General features: G+C 50.5%; 1 protein-coding gene across 3 annotated transcripts in view; it reads right to left on the bottom strand.

Annotated features, from left to right (window-relative positions):
- The window catches only part of Mrc2 (mannose receptor C-type 2), a 56,538-nt gene that overhangs the window by 16,498 nt on the left and 19,825 nt on the right, over window positions 1–20,215 (bottom strand). For all 3 annotated transcript variants that reach the window (XM_075990402.1, XM_075990400.1, XM_075990401.1), the window contains exons 2-9: window positions 9,794–10,195; window positions 6,692–6,865; window positions 6,342–6,506; window positions 6,055–6,168; window positions 5,408–5,557; window positions 2,813–3,001; window positions 2,507–2,661; window positions 805–912 (exon numbers count right to left, since the gene is read on the bottom strand). In XM_075990402.1, the coding sequence (XP_075846517.1) occupies window positions 805–912; window positions 2,507–2,661; window positions 2,813–3,001; window positions 5,408–5,557; window positions 6,055–6,168; window positions 6,342–6,506; window positions 6,692–6,865; window positions 9,794–10,195 (1,457 nt within the window). The remainder of the gene's footprint in view (window positions 1–804; window positions 913–2,506; window positions 2,662–2,812; window positions 3,002–5,407; window positions 5,558–6,054; window positions 6,169–6,341; window positions 6,507–6,691; window positions 6,866–9,793; window positions 10,196–20,215) is intronic.

A 20,215-nucleotide genomic window follows, 5' to 3' on the forward strand; every position in this document is an offset into this window, starting at 1 on the left:
CACACATTCCAGTCTAGTCTCCAGTCTCCTGCACCATGGCACTCACACCAGCTCAGAGCCCAGCCCTGAGCTCACTGACCCCAGACTCCTCAGCTGGGCTCCTCCTGCAGCAACTGTGATCATCACGCCTTTCAGGGAGGGCTCAGTTGGGGCTGGGCTTGTGGAAGGAGTTTAACCCAAAGGAAAACACCAAGGAGTGAAACCTGCACCCAGGAGCCGCTGCACGCAGGCCACCAAGGGTGCTTTATGGGCGGCCTCTCTACATCACTCCACTCACACCCCTGCCGTGCTGAGGCAGCAAAACACGGTGGGGAGGTCCATTACCCGCATACCCTCCTTTACAAGTCACAGTCCCACCCCCCTTTATTTTTCCCAAACTCCGATAGACCCCAGTGAGCAGGACAAGGAAGAGAAGGCCATCAGCACAGAGTGGCCTCTCTCCACCAGAGGGGACAGCCAAACACACTCTTGTCAGACTGAGGTATTAAAGACAGCACAGAGCAGCCCCTGCACAACCTGTTCTTACCATGACTAGAACACGCTTAACGATTTGTTTGGCCTCCTTGTACCTGGCTCTTATAGGAAGTAGCTTCCTTATAGAAACTCAGAGGTAGATGGGGCCCTATGCTTCCCCCGATAGCTCCCCTCCTCACTCTCCCTAATACTGTCCCCTCAGGAAGGAGCAGTTAGGAAACGAGAGGACAGAAAGATGCTGCGGGGTTTCTTCTGCCTTCTGCCCCCCAGCCAGCCCTTTGGAGCCCCCGGGGCTGACCTTAACCCGGGCAGTTCCAAAAACACCCTCACCTTCCGGCAGCCGTGGTCCTCCTCAGCAGCACCCTGGCTCAGCCGGCCTGCCTTCTTGCAGATGGATGGCAAGGACTGGTTGCAGGGACTGTCATTCCAGCGTCCTTCCTAGGACACATGAGAGGGAAGCCTCACCCCAAATCCCACCCTTCCCACAAATCTGTTTCTAGATCTGAGCCTGTTTCTTGCTTGCTGTGCGATTCCTAGCAACCAGCCTGATTTCTCTCTGTCCCAGGCTGTTCAACGGAAAGAGCAGAGTTAGCTCAATGGGCTTCATAGGTAAATGAAAGAATGAGTTGCTGAGGGGCTGGAGAGATGGCTCGGTAGTTAAGTATACTGTCTGCTCTTCCAGAGGACCCAGGTTCAATTTCCAACACCCACAAGATGGCTCATAACCATCTATAACTCCAGTTCCCTGTGGATCCAGTGCTGTCTTCTGACCTCCACAGGTACCAGGCACGAAGGTGGGATGCAGACACACAGGCAGGTAAAACACCCATACATGTAAACGTAAACTTTAAAAAAGTTATTGCAAGCTTCTGAGCGGTTTCTGAAATTCTCCCTCTAATTACTCTGGATTGTGGGTAGTCTGGGGTGACTGGACTGTGAAAACTGAGTTCATGGGTGTTGTTTATAAACTAGATCTCAATCTTATGATTGTACCAATAAAGACCAGGGAGTTTTCAATGCTGGTGAAGACCTGCTGAGGCCGAGGAGCAGCCAGCGGACCTTCCTCCTGAGTCAACTTTTTAGAAAAAAAGAGCTTCTCTTTCATTATCCCAACCAAAAAGGCCCGTCACACTCAAAGTCCCTCCCTACTACTTCCTGTCCTTTTCTCTATCCATTTTCCTAACTCCTCTTACTCTCTATGGTTACTTCCTGTCAACTAGTTCTGGCTCTGCCTCTTGACCCAAGGTTGGCTTTATTGAATTAACACAATCTTGGGGTTCACAGTGTGATCAAATATCCCATAACACATGGGTCTTACCCTTGGGACTACTGAAGAACCGGGGCTAGTACAGGCTGGTGTGCTCAGGCCTGAATGGGTGATGGTAAGGAGGAACACCTGAGCCCACCTCACCATCCCAGCCAGCACCAAGTCTACCATTAGGCTCCACCATGACAGCCCAGCATGTTTGCATCCCAGTACACAGGAGACGCTCACCAAATCATTTAAATGTTTAAACAGAATCCCTAAGTGCAGATGGATCTGGTATTTAGCTCTATGGCTGCATCTGATAGCAGGAGAAATAATCTATGCTCAGGCCTCAGGGCCTCAATTCCTTCTCCCACCCACCCTGAGTCTGAATCAAGGCACGGCAAGCAATCATCACCCATGGTTTCTTGAGAAGACAGAGCCCTGAGCTGAGGGCAAGGGCTGGCAGAGAATGTTCTTGCTTGCCCAACCTCGCCATTGTGTAGGTTCCAGTGCCACCTGCTGGTGGGGAGGAACAGCTGGCAGGAGACCAAGAATGGGCCTGCCAGTTTGCCTAAGGCTTCTGGAGAATTCTCTCTACCAACCCTGCGGGTAACTTAGCTATGGAGGTGAAGGTGGGGTTCAAACCCTACCTGTGGATGGAAGGGGCTCAGTGTACCCAAGAGACTAATAGTAGGTCACCTATATTTCAGCTGAGGGGAGGGCACCCAGAAAGTGAAGGTGGAGGGGGCGCTACGGTGCTGTGATGAGGAAGGGGAGTCTCACCGGTCCCCAGATGGTGACACAGTCCTCCAAGCTGTCACGGAAGTTGTTGGGCTCAAAGGGGTGCCAGTGGGTGAAGCTCACGAGACTCCCGTCGGACCACTCGAAATTCATCTGCAGTTTCAAGTCATTGAGGCCAATCCATAGCTCCTCCACCTCTGAGGTACGGCAGGGGGGAGACAGGGAGGAGAAGACACTGAAGCCAGCCACGAAGGAAAAGCACATTCCTTACGTCTCCTAGAAAGGCGGGGATTGGATATACAGATTCCCCTCCCCTCTGCCCAGCACGGTAGCCAGGCAGCTCCTTACCTTGCTTGATCTGTTTAGTGATGAACTCCAGTTCAGCCATACTGTGGATGCTAAGCAGGTCACCCCCACCCCGTAGACACGCCCTCTTGGACTCCTGCCAGCTGCGCTTCTCAGCCTGCAGGCGGTAGCAGTGGCCCTGGAAGGGCTGCCAGCTGGGGTCACACTCCACCTTGACGTTGGTCCACCTGTCTATGGAGAGAGGCACATGGATGTGCTCATACATACATACATACATTCATTCATACATACATACATACATCACCCAGTGGGTGACACACACACCCTCCCCAACCACAACAAGGCAGGCCCTCTCTGGCTGAGACGGGCGGGTGATGGAACACACCAGCATCCTAAGCCAGGATCACGGTAAACAGGGTTTCCTGCTAAGAGAATCAAACTTATCTCAAAGCCCCTTTGCTTATTAAATGAAACCTCATCAAATAACATTCATGGGGCACCCCATCTTTGTTGGCCTGGGAAGTCTTGGGTAAAAGAAATGAGGGGAGGAGTCTTGAGTGAGTGAGGGGCCCTGTCAGAGATGGGATGAGAAGCTAGCAACATCACGGGGTACTTCAGGTCTGGCAGACCGCTCACATCACTTTGACAGGGTCTGTCGCCAGTTCCTTCCCTCTCCATACCTCCTCTCGCTTCTGAAGGCCCTCTCCTGCACCCACAGAGGGGCCTCTTAGGTTTGTCCGCTAAGGAATGGCACTGAGGGCACTGAGGCAAACAAGTCCTCACTTGGGTCTTGGCAAAAGAAAACAAAATTTTATCCAACCACCCACAAGGTCAGGCTCAGGCAGGATTCAGTCTCGGCAAGAGTGAGGATGTGGGCCCATCCTATGCATTGCTCCAGATCAGACTTCTAAGACCAGCCCCATCCAGGTCAACTGCGGGGTGCTCCCGCCCTACTTCTTGCTAGAGACTCCTCAGAGGGGGTGGGCTGAGAAAGGGAACAAGCCTGTTCTGTGGCCCAAGAGATGTCAATCATCTTCCGTTAGCCAATGGGCAGAACAGATTTTACTAGCTATTCAAGTCCCGGGGATGGGGTGGGAGGCCGAGGGAAGGAAGGGTCCTCTGGAAATGTGGCCCCTGCTTTGGAAATGACATGTCCTTCATAATGAGACTGGCCAGAAAACAGAACTTGTCTTATTGCCTAAACTAGGCATCCTGCAAACAGTCGAAGGCTGAATAGGGGCAGGAGAGGCTAAACCAGGGCTCCCCACACGAACCATGGTGTGGGGGTGGGTCCTTGAAATGTCCCCTTCTTCTCTCTGTGGAGGTTTTCATGGGTAAACCCCTACTTTAACAACCCATAGCTACACAAGCCGGACAACATGGCTTTACCTCAGCAAATGCCAGCCAAAGAGACGTTCCTCAGGCCAAGCCAGGGCTCCAGCCTTACACTAACATTGCAAAAGGTAATGCATCCATTCTCAATTTGCAAGTGAGGTTTCTACACCTTAGAAACCCAGCTGCAGGTCCAAGGCCACATGCCAGAGGGGAGGCAGTCCCCAAAGCAGGCCCTGCCCATCACCCCACACTCCCAGGAGGCCTCCAGATTTATCTCTTTGAATCAAACCTTTGAGCAAGACACGCCCTGGCTTAAAAGCCCACAGAAGCCTCCCGTGGGCTACCCAGCTTCCCTCAGTCTTCGGAGACTGGCTGCAACCTGCCTCTCTGCACTCACGTCAAACACCCTGCTTCGGAATCACCCGGGGGAGGGGGTGTCTTGCTAAATGCAGGTTCTGATTCAGTTAATCTTGGGTGGGGCCTCCCAGTCTGCTTTGCTAACAGGCTTCCAGGTGCTGCCGGGCTGCTGGACTGGTGTCTGGTTCCCTCTAAAGTACAGGGCTCCAGCCCTTAGCGCTGCAGGCATCCACACCTCCCACCCGCAGTTGTCGCTGCCAGAACCGCTCCCCTCCCACACCTCTCTCCGCTTTGTGTGTGCAGGTGCACACCGTGCATGCAGAGGCCAGAAGACAGCCTTGGGTTCTCCTTAGGTATCAGCCACTTTTTTTTTAAGTCTCTTGCTGGCCTGGAACTGAACAAATGGGCTAGCCTGGGAACCAGTGAGACACACGATCCTCTAGTCTTTGCCTCCCCAGCACGGGAATTGCAGGTACACCCCACCACACCTGGCTTTTTTTTTCATGTGGGTGTTCTGGATTGCGCTCAGGTCTTACTGAGCTACTGCCCCCCAGACCTCCTTCTGCCCTTCTAAACTTGCTATCAACCTGAAAATCTCAGGTCCAACATCGCATCCACAAAATCCTTCAACTTTCAAGAGCTCAACCCTCTCCCCCCTCACATTTATTACATATTTTCATAGCCCATAGCTCGCCGTATTCTAAGTCCTAAGATGCCTGTGACCTCCAGCGGACTGTGCTCGCCACAGGGCCTAGTGAATACTTGCTGTCTTTATCACTGGTCCCAACAAAATGTTCACCCAATGACTTAATGGCACACTCCAAAATCTCCAGACCCAGCTGAATAATTGAGAGAGAGAATCGGAGTCACTTTTGTCGGTAGGGAAGGAGAAGTACTGAACTGGCCTGTGGCCGTGGTGGCCTTGGCCCCCTGTGACCAGCTCACCTGGCTGGATAAGCTCGGCTGTGGCTGTGGCATTGGGCTTCTTCTTGCAAACATAAGGTAGGGCGATACTGCAGTCATGGTTCTGCCAGCCACCTGAGGACTCGGTGCGGATCACCCCGCAGTTCTCCTCACCTGGGTTGTCCGGCTGATCTGTGGGACAGGAGGGGTGCCAGCACCCCAGGAGAGGGAAGCTCATACTGTGCCCCGCCCCCCAGCCCTCTTCAGAACCTCCTGTCTCCCTTCACTCCCTGGATGTCTGCATTAGCACAGAAGCCCAGCCCTCCATACAGCTCTGTCCATCCCACCACCAGGTCACTGGGTCACCCTGCATTTTAGCCTGGGCTCACACCATCCTAAAGCCCCTAATCAACAATGTTTATTTTAGCCCCTACCTCCCCAGGTAGGCCCTGGGGACACAGATAGATGCAGCTATGTGTGTCTAAAAACTGTGTCTAGAGACTGAAATTGGGTTCAACCCCTAGTCTAGACCAGGACTCATTTGACTGAGTAGGGTGCCGGCAGCTCCCACTTCACAACATGCACTGGGCACATTCCAGGAGGGGATGGAAAAGTCGGCTTCCCACCTCCAGAGTAGGGTAGAAGGAAGCCAAGCACCGGGAGGAGAGCGGGATGTCCCCATGTCTCACCACTCTCCCAGTTGAGGTACTTGAGGGGCGAGTTGTCTGACCACTGCCAACCTCCACTGGTGTCCAAGTCATTAAGGCCAATCCACAGCGTTGAGCTGTAGCCCGTGAGGAGCCCTGGTAGAAAGTGATCACTGAGAAATAAATGCCTTCCTTGGCCCTCCCACAGAAGAGTCCAGGTCCTGCCTGGTGGTGGGAGCAGGGGCTGACCTCAGACTGCTGGTGCCCCGTCCCCCAGCACCGGTCAGACTTCAACAGGCTGAGCCACAGGAGGCTGCCCTCCACCTCACCGTTGATGTAGGTCTGCTCGTGGATCTCCGTGATACTCAGCAGGTCCGCACCCTGCTGCTCGCAGCTGGCCCAGGCCTCCCTCCAGGACAGCGTGGATTGGAAGTTAAACTGGTAGCAGCTGTCAGTCAGCTGGTCTTTGTCCCAGAAAGTCTCACAGTCGTTACCTGCCACGGCCACAGATGGGTTGTGGGTCCCTCCCTCAACTCCCGCACAGGCTACACCACGGAAGAGGGACTTCCGGTCCGAAAGCTCTTCAGCCCTCTCTGAGTCTGTCCGCCCCCCAACCCCAGCTCCCCGTCCCTCATCCCCAGCCTCCCTCCAGGGCTCTCCCACTCTGTCTGTTTCTCACTCTTGATGGGGCAGAATCCCCAGCGCTCATCTTTGCCGTAGTCCTGGGTGGTCGCACACCACAGATGCCCATCCTCCCGGCCAGTGCTGGTGCAGCCATGGAACCACTGATTGTCGTATTTGAAGGGAATGGTGCACGGCTTCCCGTGGGAGTTTCCCTGGATGGTGTAGACCTCTACAGGGGAAGAGAGCCATGAGCCATGCCTTGGTGCCTGGACCCCCACAGACTGCCTGCCCCACCCCACCCCACCCCAGGGGAAAAGCCACTATAACCCAGGAGACTGGGAATACGGGCCATGGCAACCGACAATGGCTTTAAAGAGAGAACCAACCTCTAGCTAGAAACATGGGACAGGGCTACTGACACCCCACTAGGTGGGAAAAGGGCTTTCCAACCCCTCCAGTATCTTCCCAATGTCACAGAGGGCTGAGCCAGCCAACCAAGCCTCCAGGCTGCCCCCAAAAGTTCTATCTTGGAACATGGGTGTCCTTCCAGGAAAGAATTCCAAAGATGGATCTGGTCACAACCTCTTGAGTGACTAAGGTCCCCATTAACCACCCGCAAAGCCTGTGTTGTTACCATGGCGTCTCTCTGGAGAGTGAACGCAGCGTGGTGGTGGGGGGGATATGTCATTTAACTTTAGGATATTCATTTTAAGTCTTTAGAAGCAGTATTAATCTTCAATTATTTTAATATACTATCAGGATTTTAAAAAATCGATGGCATTTTATTTAGGTGGTGGAGACCATACACAATATATTAAAGTCTGAGGACAACTTGCAGGAGCTGGTTCTCTCTCTCCTTCTGCTATGTGGGTCCCAGGGATTGAACTTAAGTTGTCAGGTTTCTTGACAGGTGCGAACAGGTGCGCTCACCCACGGAGCCGGCTCACCAGCCCCAATGTCATGTTTCTATTGTCTCACAACTAATGCAACCTGGAGTGGCTCTCTTGGCCCCTTTTCCTATCTCCTTTCAGCTCAAAATGCTTGTGCCACTTCCTCCCGCACCGCCTCTCTATGAGACATAGCCCAGGTTATCCTCAAACACACTGTGTAGCCAAGGCTAGCCTTAGTCCTCCTGCCCACACTGCCCCAGGGCGGGGAGTGCAAACCTGAGCCTTGCCCGCCTTAAAAGCTCCCACGTCTTCACAGGCCACACTCTCTAAGGTCTTTAGCGAGGCTGAAGACCCTTCAGGCTCAGAACAATAGCGCTGTCCTCCTTATAGGGTTAGCCTTTTTCCAGAAAAATCAGATTAGTCTCCACAGCCACTGCACTTCCTGTTGTAAATCACTTTCCCTGGGCATGAATCCTTGTCCTGCAGGTTCTCCGTCACTTTATGGGATGGTGCGAGCTAATTTTTAAATTTTCATTACATTTTGTTTATTTAGTGTGTGTTTTATAGGGCAACTTTCAGGACTTATTTCTCTACTTGCACTCTGTAGGTGTCGGGCAGCAGGCACCTTTACCTACTGAGTCACCTTGATGATCTCTAATTTTTAATTATTTCCCGTGTGTGCACATCATGCAAAGGTGTGTGTATATACACACGCGAGCATGTATCCATAGGCGCACATGTGCACACGGAAGTAGATGTCAGCACTGACCCCCATGTCCCTGTTTCCACGTGCACACGGAAGTAGATGTCAGCACTGACCCCCATGTCCCTGTTTCCACGTGCACACGGAAGTAGATGTCAGCACTGACCCCCATGTCCCTGTTTCCACAGGCACACGTGCACATGGAAGTAGATGTCAGCACTGACCCCCATGTCCCTGTTTCCACAGGCACACACACGTGCACACGGAAGTAGATGTCAGCACTGACCCCCATGTCCCTGTTTCCACAGGCACACGTGCACACGGAAGTAGATGTCAGCACTGACCCCCATGTCCCTGTTTCCACAGGCACACACGTGCACACGGAAGTAGATGTCAGCACTGACCCCCATGTCCCTGTTTCCACTGACACACGTGCACACGGAAGTAGATGTCAGCACTGACCCCCATGTCCCTGTTTCCACAGGCGCACGTACACACGGAAGTAGATGTCAGCACTGACCCCATGTCCCTGTTTCCACAGGCACACACGTGCACACGGAAGTAGATGTCAGCACTGACCCCCATGTCCCTGTTTCCACTGACACACGTGCACACGGAAGTAGATGTCAGCACTGACCCCCATGTCCCTGTTTCCACAGGCACACACGTGCACACGGAAGTAGATGTCAGCACTGACCCCCATGTCCCTGTTTCCACAGGCACACACGTGCACACGGAAGTAGATGTCAGCACTGACCCTCATGTCCCTGTTTGGTTGTTTCCAGTCTCGAGGCCTTTGAACGTCTCCTCCTCCTGACAATTCACATTTCAGAGGAAAAAGAACAAATTTGCATCTTCAGAAAGGCCCTCTCTAGTCTCCTAAGAAACCAGCTATCCTCTGTATAATCTTCTTTCCAATGTTTACTTCTGATCTTTTTTTGCCATCTGGGTTATCTATGAGCTACCCACTTTGGGTTTTTCTTTTCTTTCTTTTTTTTTTGTGTGTGTGGGGGTGTGTGTGGGTTGAGGTGGGGGGGTAAGACACATTTTCTCTGTGTAGCCCTGGTTGTTCTGGATCGCTCTATAAACTAGGCTGACCTCGAACTCAGAGATCCACCTGCCTCTGTTTCCGGAGTGCTGGGATTAAAGGTGTGCACCACCTCCACCTTCTCACCTTGGTTCTATGACAGGGTCTCTCATTAGCCTGGGGCTTACAGAGTCAGCCAGGCTGACCATCCCTGGAGCCCCAGGCATCCCCCTGTGTCTACCTTCCGAGTGCTGGGATTATAAGCACGTTGCCCTACATGTTGTCTTTTTATGCAGATTCTGGAGATTTCACCTGTGTCCTCATACTTAAGTGACGAGCACTTTATTGACTAAGTCATCTCTCCAGCCTCTGTTTGAATTAAAAAAATAATGAAATTAAACACTTTGAAGTTAATTTTCCTAATTATTTAAAACTTCTTCCTGTTTAACAGTGACTGCCAAGGGTCCACAGCTGTCAAAGGCCTTGTTTTCCTAGCCCTGTCCCTTTGGCACCCCTTGCCAGCAAGCAGCCCCTCACCATAGTAGGGCCGAGCACACAGGTCCTCCTCACTGCCGTAGATGTTCCATTGGCCGCTGCGGGTCTGGTCACCACGCTCAAGGGCGCCAGGCTTGGATGCATTGCCAGCACGGGCCCCCAGAAGCAGGGACAGCTGGTCCCCTAGTGTACGGCAATGCCAGCGAAGACTCAGGGCCTCTCGGTCGCATTCATACATGCCCAGGGAAACCGTGGTGTTGGCGACCGGCCAGCCTGTTCCCAGGCACTGCATGGAACCCAAGTTGAAGAGTCGATTCCGGGAGACCCACTTCCAGCGCTGGGCTGGGAGACTGGCGTTGCACACTGGGGTGACTCGGACCTGCACACCCTGGGACTCCAGACAGCCCTGCATCCCCTGGCTGAAGATGAGGAAGACATCAGGTTCTGGAGGGAAAGACAGAACAGGAAGTCATCACAACCTTGGCCTTGATGACGGCTAAGGCCTGCAGGCCCTGCCCATGCACTTGTCTTGGTGTCAAGTCGCTTGCTTGGTCCTCTCTGTCACAGTTCAAGGCAGGGTGAGGGCACTGCTATGCTCCTGTATTCAGAGATGGCATGGCCCATTCTCGTTCAGCCTCATCACCTCCCGGAAGCAGGATTGGGCCTCTGCCCAACTCTACAGTCAAGCCCAACTCTCCAGAGCACATCCATCCCTCATACACACGTACCCTTTGTCCATGGCTTCATTTTCTTTAGTGTAGTTACCTACTGACAACTGCTGTCCTAAGATATTAAATGGAAAATTCTAGAAATAGCCGGGCGATGGTGGCACACATCTTTAATCCCAGCACTCAGGAGGCAGAGGCAGGCGGATCTCTGTGAGTTCGAGACCAGCCTGGTCTACAGAGCTAGTTCCAGGACAGGCTCCAAAGCCACAGAGAAACTGTCTTTATAGTATTTTTATAATTGTCCTATTTCCTTACCGTGGAGGTTTGAAAGAAAATGGTCCCCCCAAAAGGAGTGGCACGGTTAAGAGGTGTGGCTTTGTTGGAGTAAGTGTGGCACTTTTAGAGGAAGTGTGTCACTGTGGGAGTGTGCTTTGAGGCCACATAGCTGGTTCAAGCCACACCCTGTGGAAGCAGGGCAGTCTAGTGCTTGCTTGTCCAGCTGGTCTCCAAGAGGCAAAGCCCACGGAAAACAATTTCACATTCAGCAAGGACCAGTGGACCTCGGGTCTGCACAGTACAGGACCTCGCTGAATTCACGCGGCTTGCGGGCTCTTTTCTTTCTCATCACATTGGTGATTCTTTGGGCGGTTTTTAGTTTTACTCTGTCCGTCACACATGCCACAGCGGCAATTTTCCCTGAGAAGTCTGTTCTTTCTCAAATGTTTCCCCCTTAGGATCAGCAGAGAGCGAAAGCTTCTCAAATTTCTTATCTGGAATTATTAACTAAAACGCCTAGTCCTGGAGCTGTTCTGGGTCAACAGAGACAGTTAGGTACAGATGAGGAAACAACACTTGGAGCATTAACCATGTGTCATGGTTCTGGAAAGGAGAGTAGGGCACGCACACACAGAATAGAGGAAACCCTCAGGAGTACACATGGGGTTAGCGGTTGGGAGTAAGTTCCCTGGACACCAAACATAGTATCATTGGTAGGGTCTGGTATGCTCTAATAGGAAAGATGTAATGCAGAATGTGGGATGAGAGATCCATCTTTACCACACACAGGAGCTTATATTGGTGGGAGAAGCGTGGTATGGTGGATGGGGAAAGAGCGCCTTATCAAAGTCTGCCTTGATCCTTTTGTAGAAAAGGGAACTGTATCTTATCTTGCAGGCATGAAAGAATTGTGCCGGTCTGAATATTGTAACCAGATACTGCGTTTCATTTCCTGGCCGCCCAGACCCAAACAATCACACAGAAACTATATTAATTACAACACTATTAGCTCAGGCTTCTTATTAACTAAATCTTAAATGAACCCATTTCTATTATTTTATATTTCACTATGAGGCTCGTGGTTTGTTACCTCCTGCTTCTTGGGCGACTACAGGGAGTCTGCCTGATTCCACCTTCTTTCCTCCTCTATTTCTGCTTGGATTTCCTGCCTTGCTATATTCTGCCCTGCCATAGGCCAAAAGAGCTCCTTTATTAACCAATGGCAATAAAACATATTCACAATATACAGACGGGAATCCCACATCAGAATATTGTTGTCCTTAAAGCCCATGTCCATTACTTCTTATCTTTGTCACCACAAGCAGCTGCCAGCTGACATCAGTGCTGCAAGAGCAGGGTGTGTCTGGCTGATATTTAGTTAAACCTGCAAAAATGCTGCACTCTGTGTCTAGGATAAGGTTATGTAGAGGGCAGGAAAGTGTATTTGGGGAAGTATAAAAGGGAACAATGGGAGCTTTTGTAATGATTATGATGTATTTCTCAAAATATGATGTGTTTCTTAAAAGTCAAAAATAAGAACCAATAATAAAGCCATTCATGCGACCCTGTTAAGAAAAACCCTGTTTGAGTATAAATAAAGATGCTCATCAGAGCTATTCAGGGCCACTTGAGCACAATCCACTTGGTGGTCAGACTTCTTCCTTGCTCTGACACCCCTTGCCTGTCTCAGAACCTGAACCAGAGCCAAAGCTGAACCCCAGCAACACTCAGTGTCTCAGGCCACTTCCTGTTACCTGCAAGTTACAGAACCCTCAGCTCCTTCCGGAGCATCATGTCTGCCTGCAGGCTGCTTCGCTTCCAGCCATGTCATTAACGGATTAAACCTCTGAATTATTAGCAAGCCACATGAATTAAATGTTTTTCCTTTGTAAGAGTTGCCATGGTCATGGTATCTCTTCACAGCAATAGAAACCCTAAGACACAACATTAATTTCTTACTGTGCCCAGTTTATGTCCCTGTTGGGTTGTTTCCCAGTCTCAAGCCTTTGCACTATTTCCTCTACCTGACAAATCACATTTCAGAAGACCAAAAATACTACTAATAATAATAATAATTAAAAAAATCAGATTTCAGGGCTGGAGAGATGGCTCAGCGGTTAAGAGCATTGCCTGCTCTTCCAAAGGTCCTGAGTTCAATTCCCAGCAAACACATGGTGGCTCACAGCCATCTGTAATGGGGTCTGGTGCCCTCTTCTGGCCTGCGGGCACACACACAGACAGAATATTGTATACATAATAAAAATAAATAAATAAAAATGTTTAAAAAAATCAGATTTCAGAACCCTCTCTAATCTAATAAACCACAGATATGCTCTATTTTATGGTTTGATTATAATTTTCCTTTCAATATTTACTTTTGATCCCCCCACACACATTTGAATTATCTGTGAGCCCGATGCTGGCATTATCTGGTAATTTTTACTTTCTACTAGACACTGTGGATAATGTCTACTAATTGTTTTAGACATCTTTATTTAATGTGCATATGTGTGTACCTGACTGTATGCATGTACACCGCATGCACGCAATGCCTAAGCGATACCCGAGAGGACACTGGATCCCCTAGAGCCGGAGTTATAGACAGTTGTGAGTTGTCTGATGTGGGTGCTGGGAACTAAACCTGGGTCCTCGGGAAGAGCAGCAAGTGCTCGTAGCAGCTGAGCCATCTCTCTAGCCCCCGTGTCTATTATATATCAGATATCATGGGTCTTGTGGATGATGTTCTTGTGGATATGATTCTTTAAAATTTCCTATAAAGATTGTCGAGTCCTGTTTTAACAGGCAGTTACATTCACAGTGGATCACTTGGATCTTGTGGAAGGTGAACTTCAGGCTTTGTCATGCCTTGAGTCTGAGGGTGTACCCCTTAGCCTTGGACTCAGTCTTGAAGTAAGGCCCCACTGGGGTTTTAGAAGACCTCAGATGACGACCTCAGTTGATGACCGTAGGCCCCTTTGACTTGGTGGAACTTTCTTGCGAACTCTGTTCAGGAGATAGCTTAGACTTCTGCCTCCAGCTGCTGCTTCTGGCTGGATGTGGGGACCTAGGGCCTTTTCCTGCATATGACAACTTAGGAACCACTGAGGTTCTGAGGAGGTCTGTTGGAAGAATTTCTATGGCTGCTTCCTGTCTAGAACCTTCCCTGTTGGCTTTTAGCCTTTTAGTAACCCCAAACTCGGGTCTCTGTTTCTGCAGCCCCAGTCAGCACCTCAAGCTGGGCAGTGTGTTCAGGTTGCTCAACATACCACTCACCTAGGTTTCTTTCTTTTCCAGAATATACTTTCTAGCCGTGTGATGATGGTGCACACCTTTAATCCCAACACTTGGGAGGCAGAGGCAGATGGATCTTTGTGAGTTCGAGGCCAGCCTGGTCTACAGAGCCAATTCTGGGACAGGCTCCAAAGCTACAGAGAGAAATCCTGTCTTGAAAACAACAACAACAACAACAAAAAGAATATACGTTCTTTTTGAATTTGTTATTATATTTTAAAGTTTACCCCTTGCTTTTGTGTGTGTGTGTGTGTGTGTGTGTGTGTGTGTGTGTGTGCGCGCACGCGCACGTCTGTGTAGGTGCCTGTGTGTGTTCTCACACAGTTTGCAGGAAGTCAGTTCTCTCCCTCCACCATTTGGATCCTGGGAATTGAACTCAGATCATCAGGCTTGGCAGCAGGCATCTACCAGCTAAGCTGTCTCACCCTCCTTGCTTTCTTCTTTCGAAGATCTTTCCCTCTCCCCATCTGTCGTGTTCTAGTTCCTCTCTACTGCCGTCAGACGGTCATACATTTTATTCGTAGTCTCTACGCATTCTTGGTCATAGAGTTAGATGTCAACAAACTAGTCTGCCATTGCTAGAGGCAGGATTTACTATCCTACATGTTCTACTTCTTGTTGCCCTCTTTCTTCTAAGTTCCCGAGAACCTTCTGTGCCTTCTCCAGCGCTGTGCCCCGAGCTCCTCTAACCCTGACCCGCAGCAGAGCTCAACACACATTGGGAAGCAAGTGTGCATGCACGAATAAATCTCATACCTACGTCATAATTAAACACACACTGGGAAGCAAGTGTGCATGCACGAATAAATCTCATACCTACGTCATAATTAAACACACACTGGGAAGCAAGTGTGCATGCACGAATAAATCTCATACCTACGTCATAATTAAACACACACTGGGAAGCAAGTGTGCATGCACGAATAAATCTCATACCTACGTCATAATTAAACACACACTGGGAAGCAAGTGTGCATGCACGAATAAATCTCATACCTACGTCATAATTAAACACACACTGGGAAGCAAGTGTGCATGCACGAATAAATCTCATACCTACGTCATAATTAAACACACACTGGGAAGCAAGTGTGCATGCACGAATAAATCTCATACCTACGTCATAATTAAACACACACTGGGAAGCAAGTGTGCATGCACGAATAAATCTCATACCTACGTCATAATTAAACACACACTGGGAAGCAAGTGTGCATGCACGAATAAATCTCATACCTACGTCATAATTAAACACACACTGGGAAGCAAGTGTGCATGCACGAATAAATCTCATACCTACGTCATAATTAAAACCAAGCCTGCCGTTCTACTCCTCATCCGAGCTGCTAGATTTGTTTCTTTTTTCTTTTTTTTCTTCTAGTTTTTTAAGACAGGGTTTCTCTATAGCTTTGGAGCCTATCCTGGAGCTAGCTCTTGTAGACCAGGCTGGCCTCGAACTCACAGAGATCCACTTGCCCCTGCCTCCCAGGTGTTGGAATTAAAGGTGTGGGCCACCACCTCCCGGCTTGAGTTGTTTTTGTTTTTTTTTTTTGTTTGTTTGTTTTTTCTAATACGTAGTGCCACAAACTCCTGTCAAAATACTATAGTGGGAAGTTCCAGTGGGGCCCTGTCCCTCAATCCTGACAGCACGGTGTGTGTGTGTGTGTGTGTGTGTGTGTGTGTGTGTGTGTGTAGGGGTCCTCTCTGGCAAGATGCATGTGAGCTTCACTCAGTACCATCTGGGTGGCTGCCACAGATAAACTTCCTGTCACTGGCTGTCCACCCTTGATCTGCTCTTCTCCTCCTATGGTCTGAGTGTTTACACCCTTCCCCAAATATCTATTTTGAAATCTTAACCCTTGAGTGAGGGTGTTAGGGCGTGGGCCTCTGGGAAGTGTTTTAAGGGTAATCACATTAATTAACAGGATTCATGCCCTTATAAAAGACTCCCTGGGGCAGGGCTGGGGATGTAGCTCTGTTGGTGGAGGGCTTGCCTAGCACACACAAACTCCTGAGTCCAATCCTCAACACCACACAAACCAGGCATAGTGGGTGCATGCCTGGAACCCCACCGCCAGCAGTCAGGAGGTAGGAGTAGGAGAATCAGTTCACAGTCGTCCTTAGCTACATAACAGACTTCAGGGCCAACCTGAGCTGAGTCTCCACTGCCCTTTCAACCTATGAGGTAATAGTGAGAAGAAGGCTGTGTGGGAGGAATGAGTGTCACCAGACACTGAAGCTGTCGACGCCTTGATCTTTGACTCTGTAGCTTCCAAATCTGGAACCAAACGAGTCTCTGTTATTTATAACCCTTCTAAGTGTGATGTTTTGTGATGAACACAAATGACCCCTTATTTCTGGAATAGAGAAATATAACTAGAACCAGGATTTGATCCAGACCTACCCAATCTTCCTTTAAGGTTGAGTATCTTTGTGGGATGCAGGTTCATGTGTGTGTATGCACGTGTGTGTATGTGTGTGTTATGATGTATGCACATGTCACGTATATGGGTGCATGAGCCCACATGCCATGTTTGGAGGCCAATATTCTGCTTTATTCTCTGGAGACAGAGTCTCTCAGGGAACCAGCGAGGCTGGCAACCGACAAGCCCCAGCGATCTTCCTGTCTCTGCCCACACAGTGCCAGGGGCCGAGGTCCACGCGCAGCCACACCTGGCTCCACCCACCCATGGACACAGGACTGAACTCAGGATCCCATGCTTGCACAGCAAGCCCTCTTACCCACTGAACGACCATCACAAACCCCAGGCTGGCTATGGTGTCTAAAATTCCACTCCAGGGAAGACAACAGCAAATGAAAGCGGCCATAGCAAGGGAAAGGGCCTGGGAGCAGAAAAGAGCGATGATATTGCTTGCTTTTATAAATGCTTCCCAGAGGGAGGAGTGGACAAAATGGCTCAAAACTTCTGGCTGGCGTGGGTCCCCCGTGGGACGGTGTCTTTTGTTCCCAGACAGCCAATCCACAGGCAATACCAGCTCAGTCCCAGTCAGACTGAAGGTGCGGTGACAAATGTCTGATGAAAGGATCAAAAGAGCCGGACAGTGGTGGCGCACACCTTTAATCCCAGCACTCGGGAGGCAGGGGCAGGCGGATCTCTGTGAGTTCGAGGACAGCCAGGGCTGTTACACAGAGAAACCCTGTCCCGGAAAGGGGAAAAAAACACAGAGAGAGAGACCAAAAGAGGTCCACACCAATCGGCAAAGGCCACTCCAAGCCCCTTTCACCTGACAGATGAGAAAACTGAAACCCAGAGAAGGGACTGGGACGCCCAACCATGCCTTTCAGGACCCGGGCTCCCTCCTGTTCCGTGAGACAAGGGTGCATGCCTCCTACAACCACCCTACTCCTGGGTTCAAGTCCACCTAGCTTCCTGGAGTACTTGCCAAGGTACACAGCACATTTCAAGCAATGATGGACCCCAAGGAAAGTCCCAGCACCTACCACCATCTTTGCCCTCTTGGGATCTACAGTCTTAGACAAAGACAACGACTTGGAACAAAGAAGCCCTTAAATTCCAGGGGTCTGGTTGGGCTATGAGAGAGATCCTAGCTGCCTTCTTGGGGTCAGAAAGCCAGGTCAGGATGGAGCTCTGGAAACCCGAAGACCTGGAGGCAGAGGGGAAAACTGCGGGTCATGAGCTGCCTTGGCTGTGACTGAAAACAGACCCTGGATGAGGAACAAAGACCAGAGAAGAGCTAGAGGGCAAAGGAGAGGCGGAGGAGAAAATTCCTGTAGGTGGTTCTCGGGGACCCAGCCAAGCCAGGGGCCAGGGCACTTGGACATGGTGCAGGGACATAGCCTTGGCAGAGCAGAAAGCGCTGATGAGGGAGCAAAGGGAACGTAGGCTTGCTGAGAACCGCTCCGAGTTCTCTGAACCCGTGTTCTCACCAATCTCATACAGAGCAGGCGGGGGCAGGGGGGACTCAAGGTGCAGAGACCTAATGCCCCCAAAGCGCCCCTCCAGCCTCGTTCCTCCCACAGTGCACACCCACACCTGGGAGGACAGGATGCCAGTGTCCATCTCAGAGATTCCAACCCCCAACACACCAGGTCTGACAAAGTGGACCACTTGTATGCTTGCTGTCAATCACCTCATGCGGGAACAGTGCCACCTGTCAAGCTGTGGCTCAACACGTATTTATGAATGAATAAATCAATGAAGCTAGTCAGTGGCCTGTGCACTGGGCAGCGGTTGGGTGTAAGTCATGCGTTCATTCAGCAAACGCTTGCTAGGAATGTCAGGACTAGGAATGTAACTGTGTTGTAAGCTGCTCAGCAAGTACATGGCCCTGTGTTCAACCGCCAGCAGCAGCAGCACACACACACACACACACACACACACACACACACACACACGGCACCCAGTATTCATATTTGAAACATCCAAGCATATCCACCCAGCATGGAGGCATATACCTGCATTCTATCCCAGCCCTAAGCTCATCCTCAACGACATAGCAAGTTGAAGGCCAGCCTGAGCTACATGAAACTCAGTTAAAAACAAAAATAGGAACAGGGAGGAGGAAGGAGTTTTATAGGTCTTGAGGACACAGTGGCAGATCCCAGCCCTCCTTACAGTCTGCTGAACTGAGGAATGGAGATGAATCCCTAGCCTCAGCGAGCCTTTGTTTTTGTTTGCCTAGCAAGCTTCCCCTTTCTTCTCCTTCCCCTTCCCCCCCTCCCCACCTCCTTCTATATAAACAATGAGCTATGGCTGCTCGGGTGGACACCAGGCTCACTCTTGACTGACGACAGTATCCAATCCCCTTGGCCACTGTGATGTAAGTGACACAGAACTCAAACCCGGCAAGGCAGAGAATGAGCCGAGAATAAAGAAAGTTTTCTTTTTGTAGAGCTCTCTAGATGGAGGCTGCCAACAATCAGGTTTCCTATCCTGAAGGGGTGGACATAAAAAGAAACAGAGCTGAATACTGGAAGGAGAAGCACGCTCCGCTAACACTGGACATCGAGTCTCCAGCCCTGCGCTCCCGTGTCTCCCCTGAGCTCTGCTCCCATTCTGTGAACTACCCAGGATCATGACCTTTGTTCTCTTTTTGCTGTTGGGGGTAGAACCCAGGTCTTTACACACCCTGAGCAAGCGCTCTGCCACCGAGCCACACCCTCGGTTTGTGTTGAACTTGCCTGCTTTATGCTCGTATTCTGTTAATTTGGCCGGGCGGTGGTGGTGCACGCCTTTAATCCCAGCACTCGGGAGGCAGAGGCAGGCGGATCTCTGTGAGTTCAAGACCAGCCTGGTCTACAGAGCTAGTTCCAGGACAGGCTCCAAAGCCACAGAGAAACCCTGTCTCGAAAAAACAAAAAAAAAAAAAAAAAAAAAGAAGAAGAAGAAGAATCCTTGGGACCAGAGCCCACCTTTCTTACTCTCCAGGAGGTGGTTGCTCCAAAATCCCTCTGCCGTTGCCAGACCAGTTTCTTGAGTCCGCAGTGGTAGGTGGGTCCTTCCAGGGGAGGCTGAACCCCCAGTGCATTCTCCTGACCCCCCTCCAGCTGCTCCCCTAACCCACCAGCCCTCTCAGCCCACGCTGACGACAGGCCTGGATGAAGCACTGTCCCAGGCATCAGAAGGCAATTAGACCTGAGATGACATGGCCTTTGCCCTTGTGCTGTTTATAAGGAAGCTGGAGAGGAACATCCTGAAGCAATTCATGAAAACGCTACAAGCCACACACCAACACATGTGCAAATGGGCCAGCCTGAAGTCAGACTGCGCAGCTGGAATGGAGGTGCTGGATAGAAAAGAGCTTTACTGGTAACTGGAGTCTATCTCTCCGGTACAGCCTCAGAGACCTCGAGACCTCAAAGCAATGGCCAGACAAAAGCCTGTAGTCCACTCTTTTCGCATCTCAGATGACCAGGTCATTGCCGTGAAAACGTATTCCCATACACGGAGGCAAGTGGGTTATTTGAGACAGTTTCTCTATGGGATGGTCCTGGCTGTCCTGGAACTCATTTTGAGACCAGGCTGGCCTTGAACTCATTGAGATCGACCCGCCTCTGCCTTCCAAATGCTGGGATTAAAAGCGTGTGCCACTACTGCGTGGCTTGGCAAGTGGGTTTTAAAGCAATGTGCCTTGATTGAAGAGATGCCTGTCTTCTTTCTCTCTTTCTCTCCCCCCCCACCCCAAGGTTCTACTGGAGTCCCGGGTCAAAGGCTCACTGAAGGCTTTGCTTCTCCACAGAAACCCT

Source organism: Microtus pennsylvanicus, chromosome 11 (assembly GCF_037038515.1).
Source record: "Microtus pennsylvanicus isolate mMicPen1 chromosome 11, mMicPen1.hap1, whole genome shotgun sequence".
Taxonomy (NCBI): domain Eukaryota; kingdom Metazoa; phylum Chordata; class Mammalia; order Rodentia; family Cricetidae; genus Microtus; species Microtus pennsylvanicus.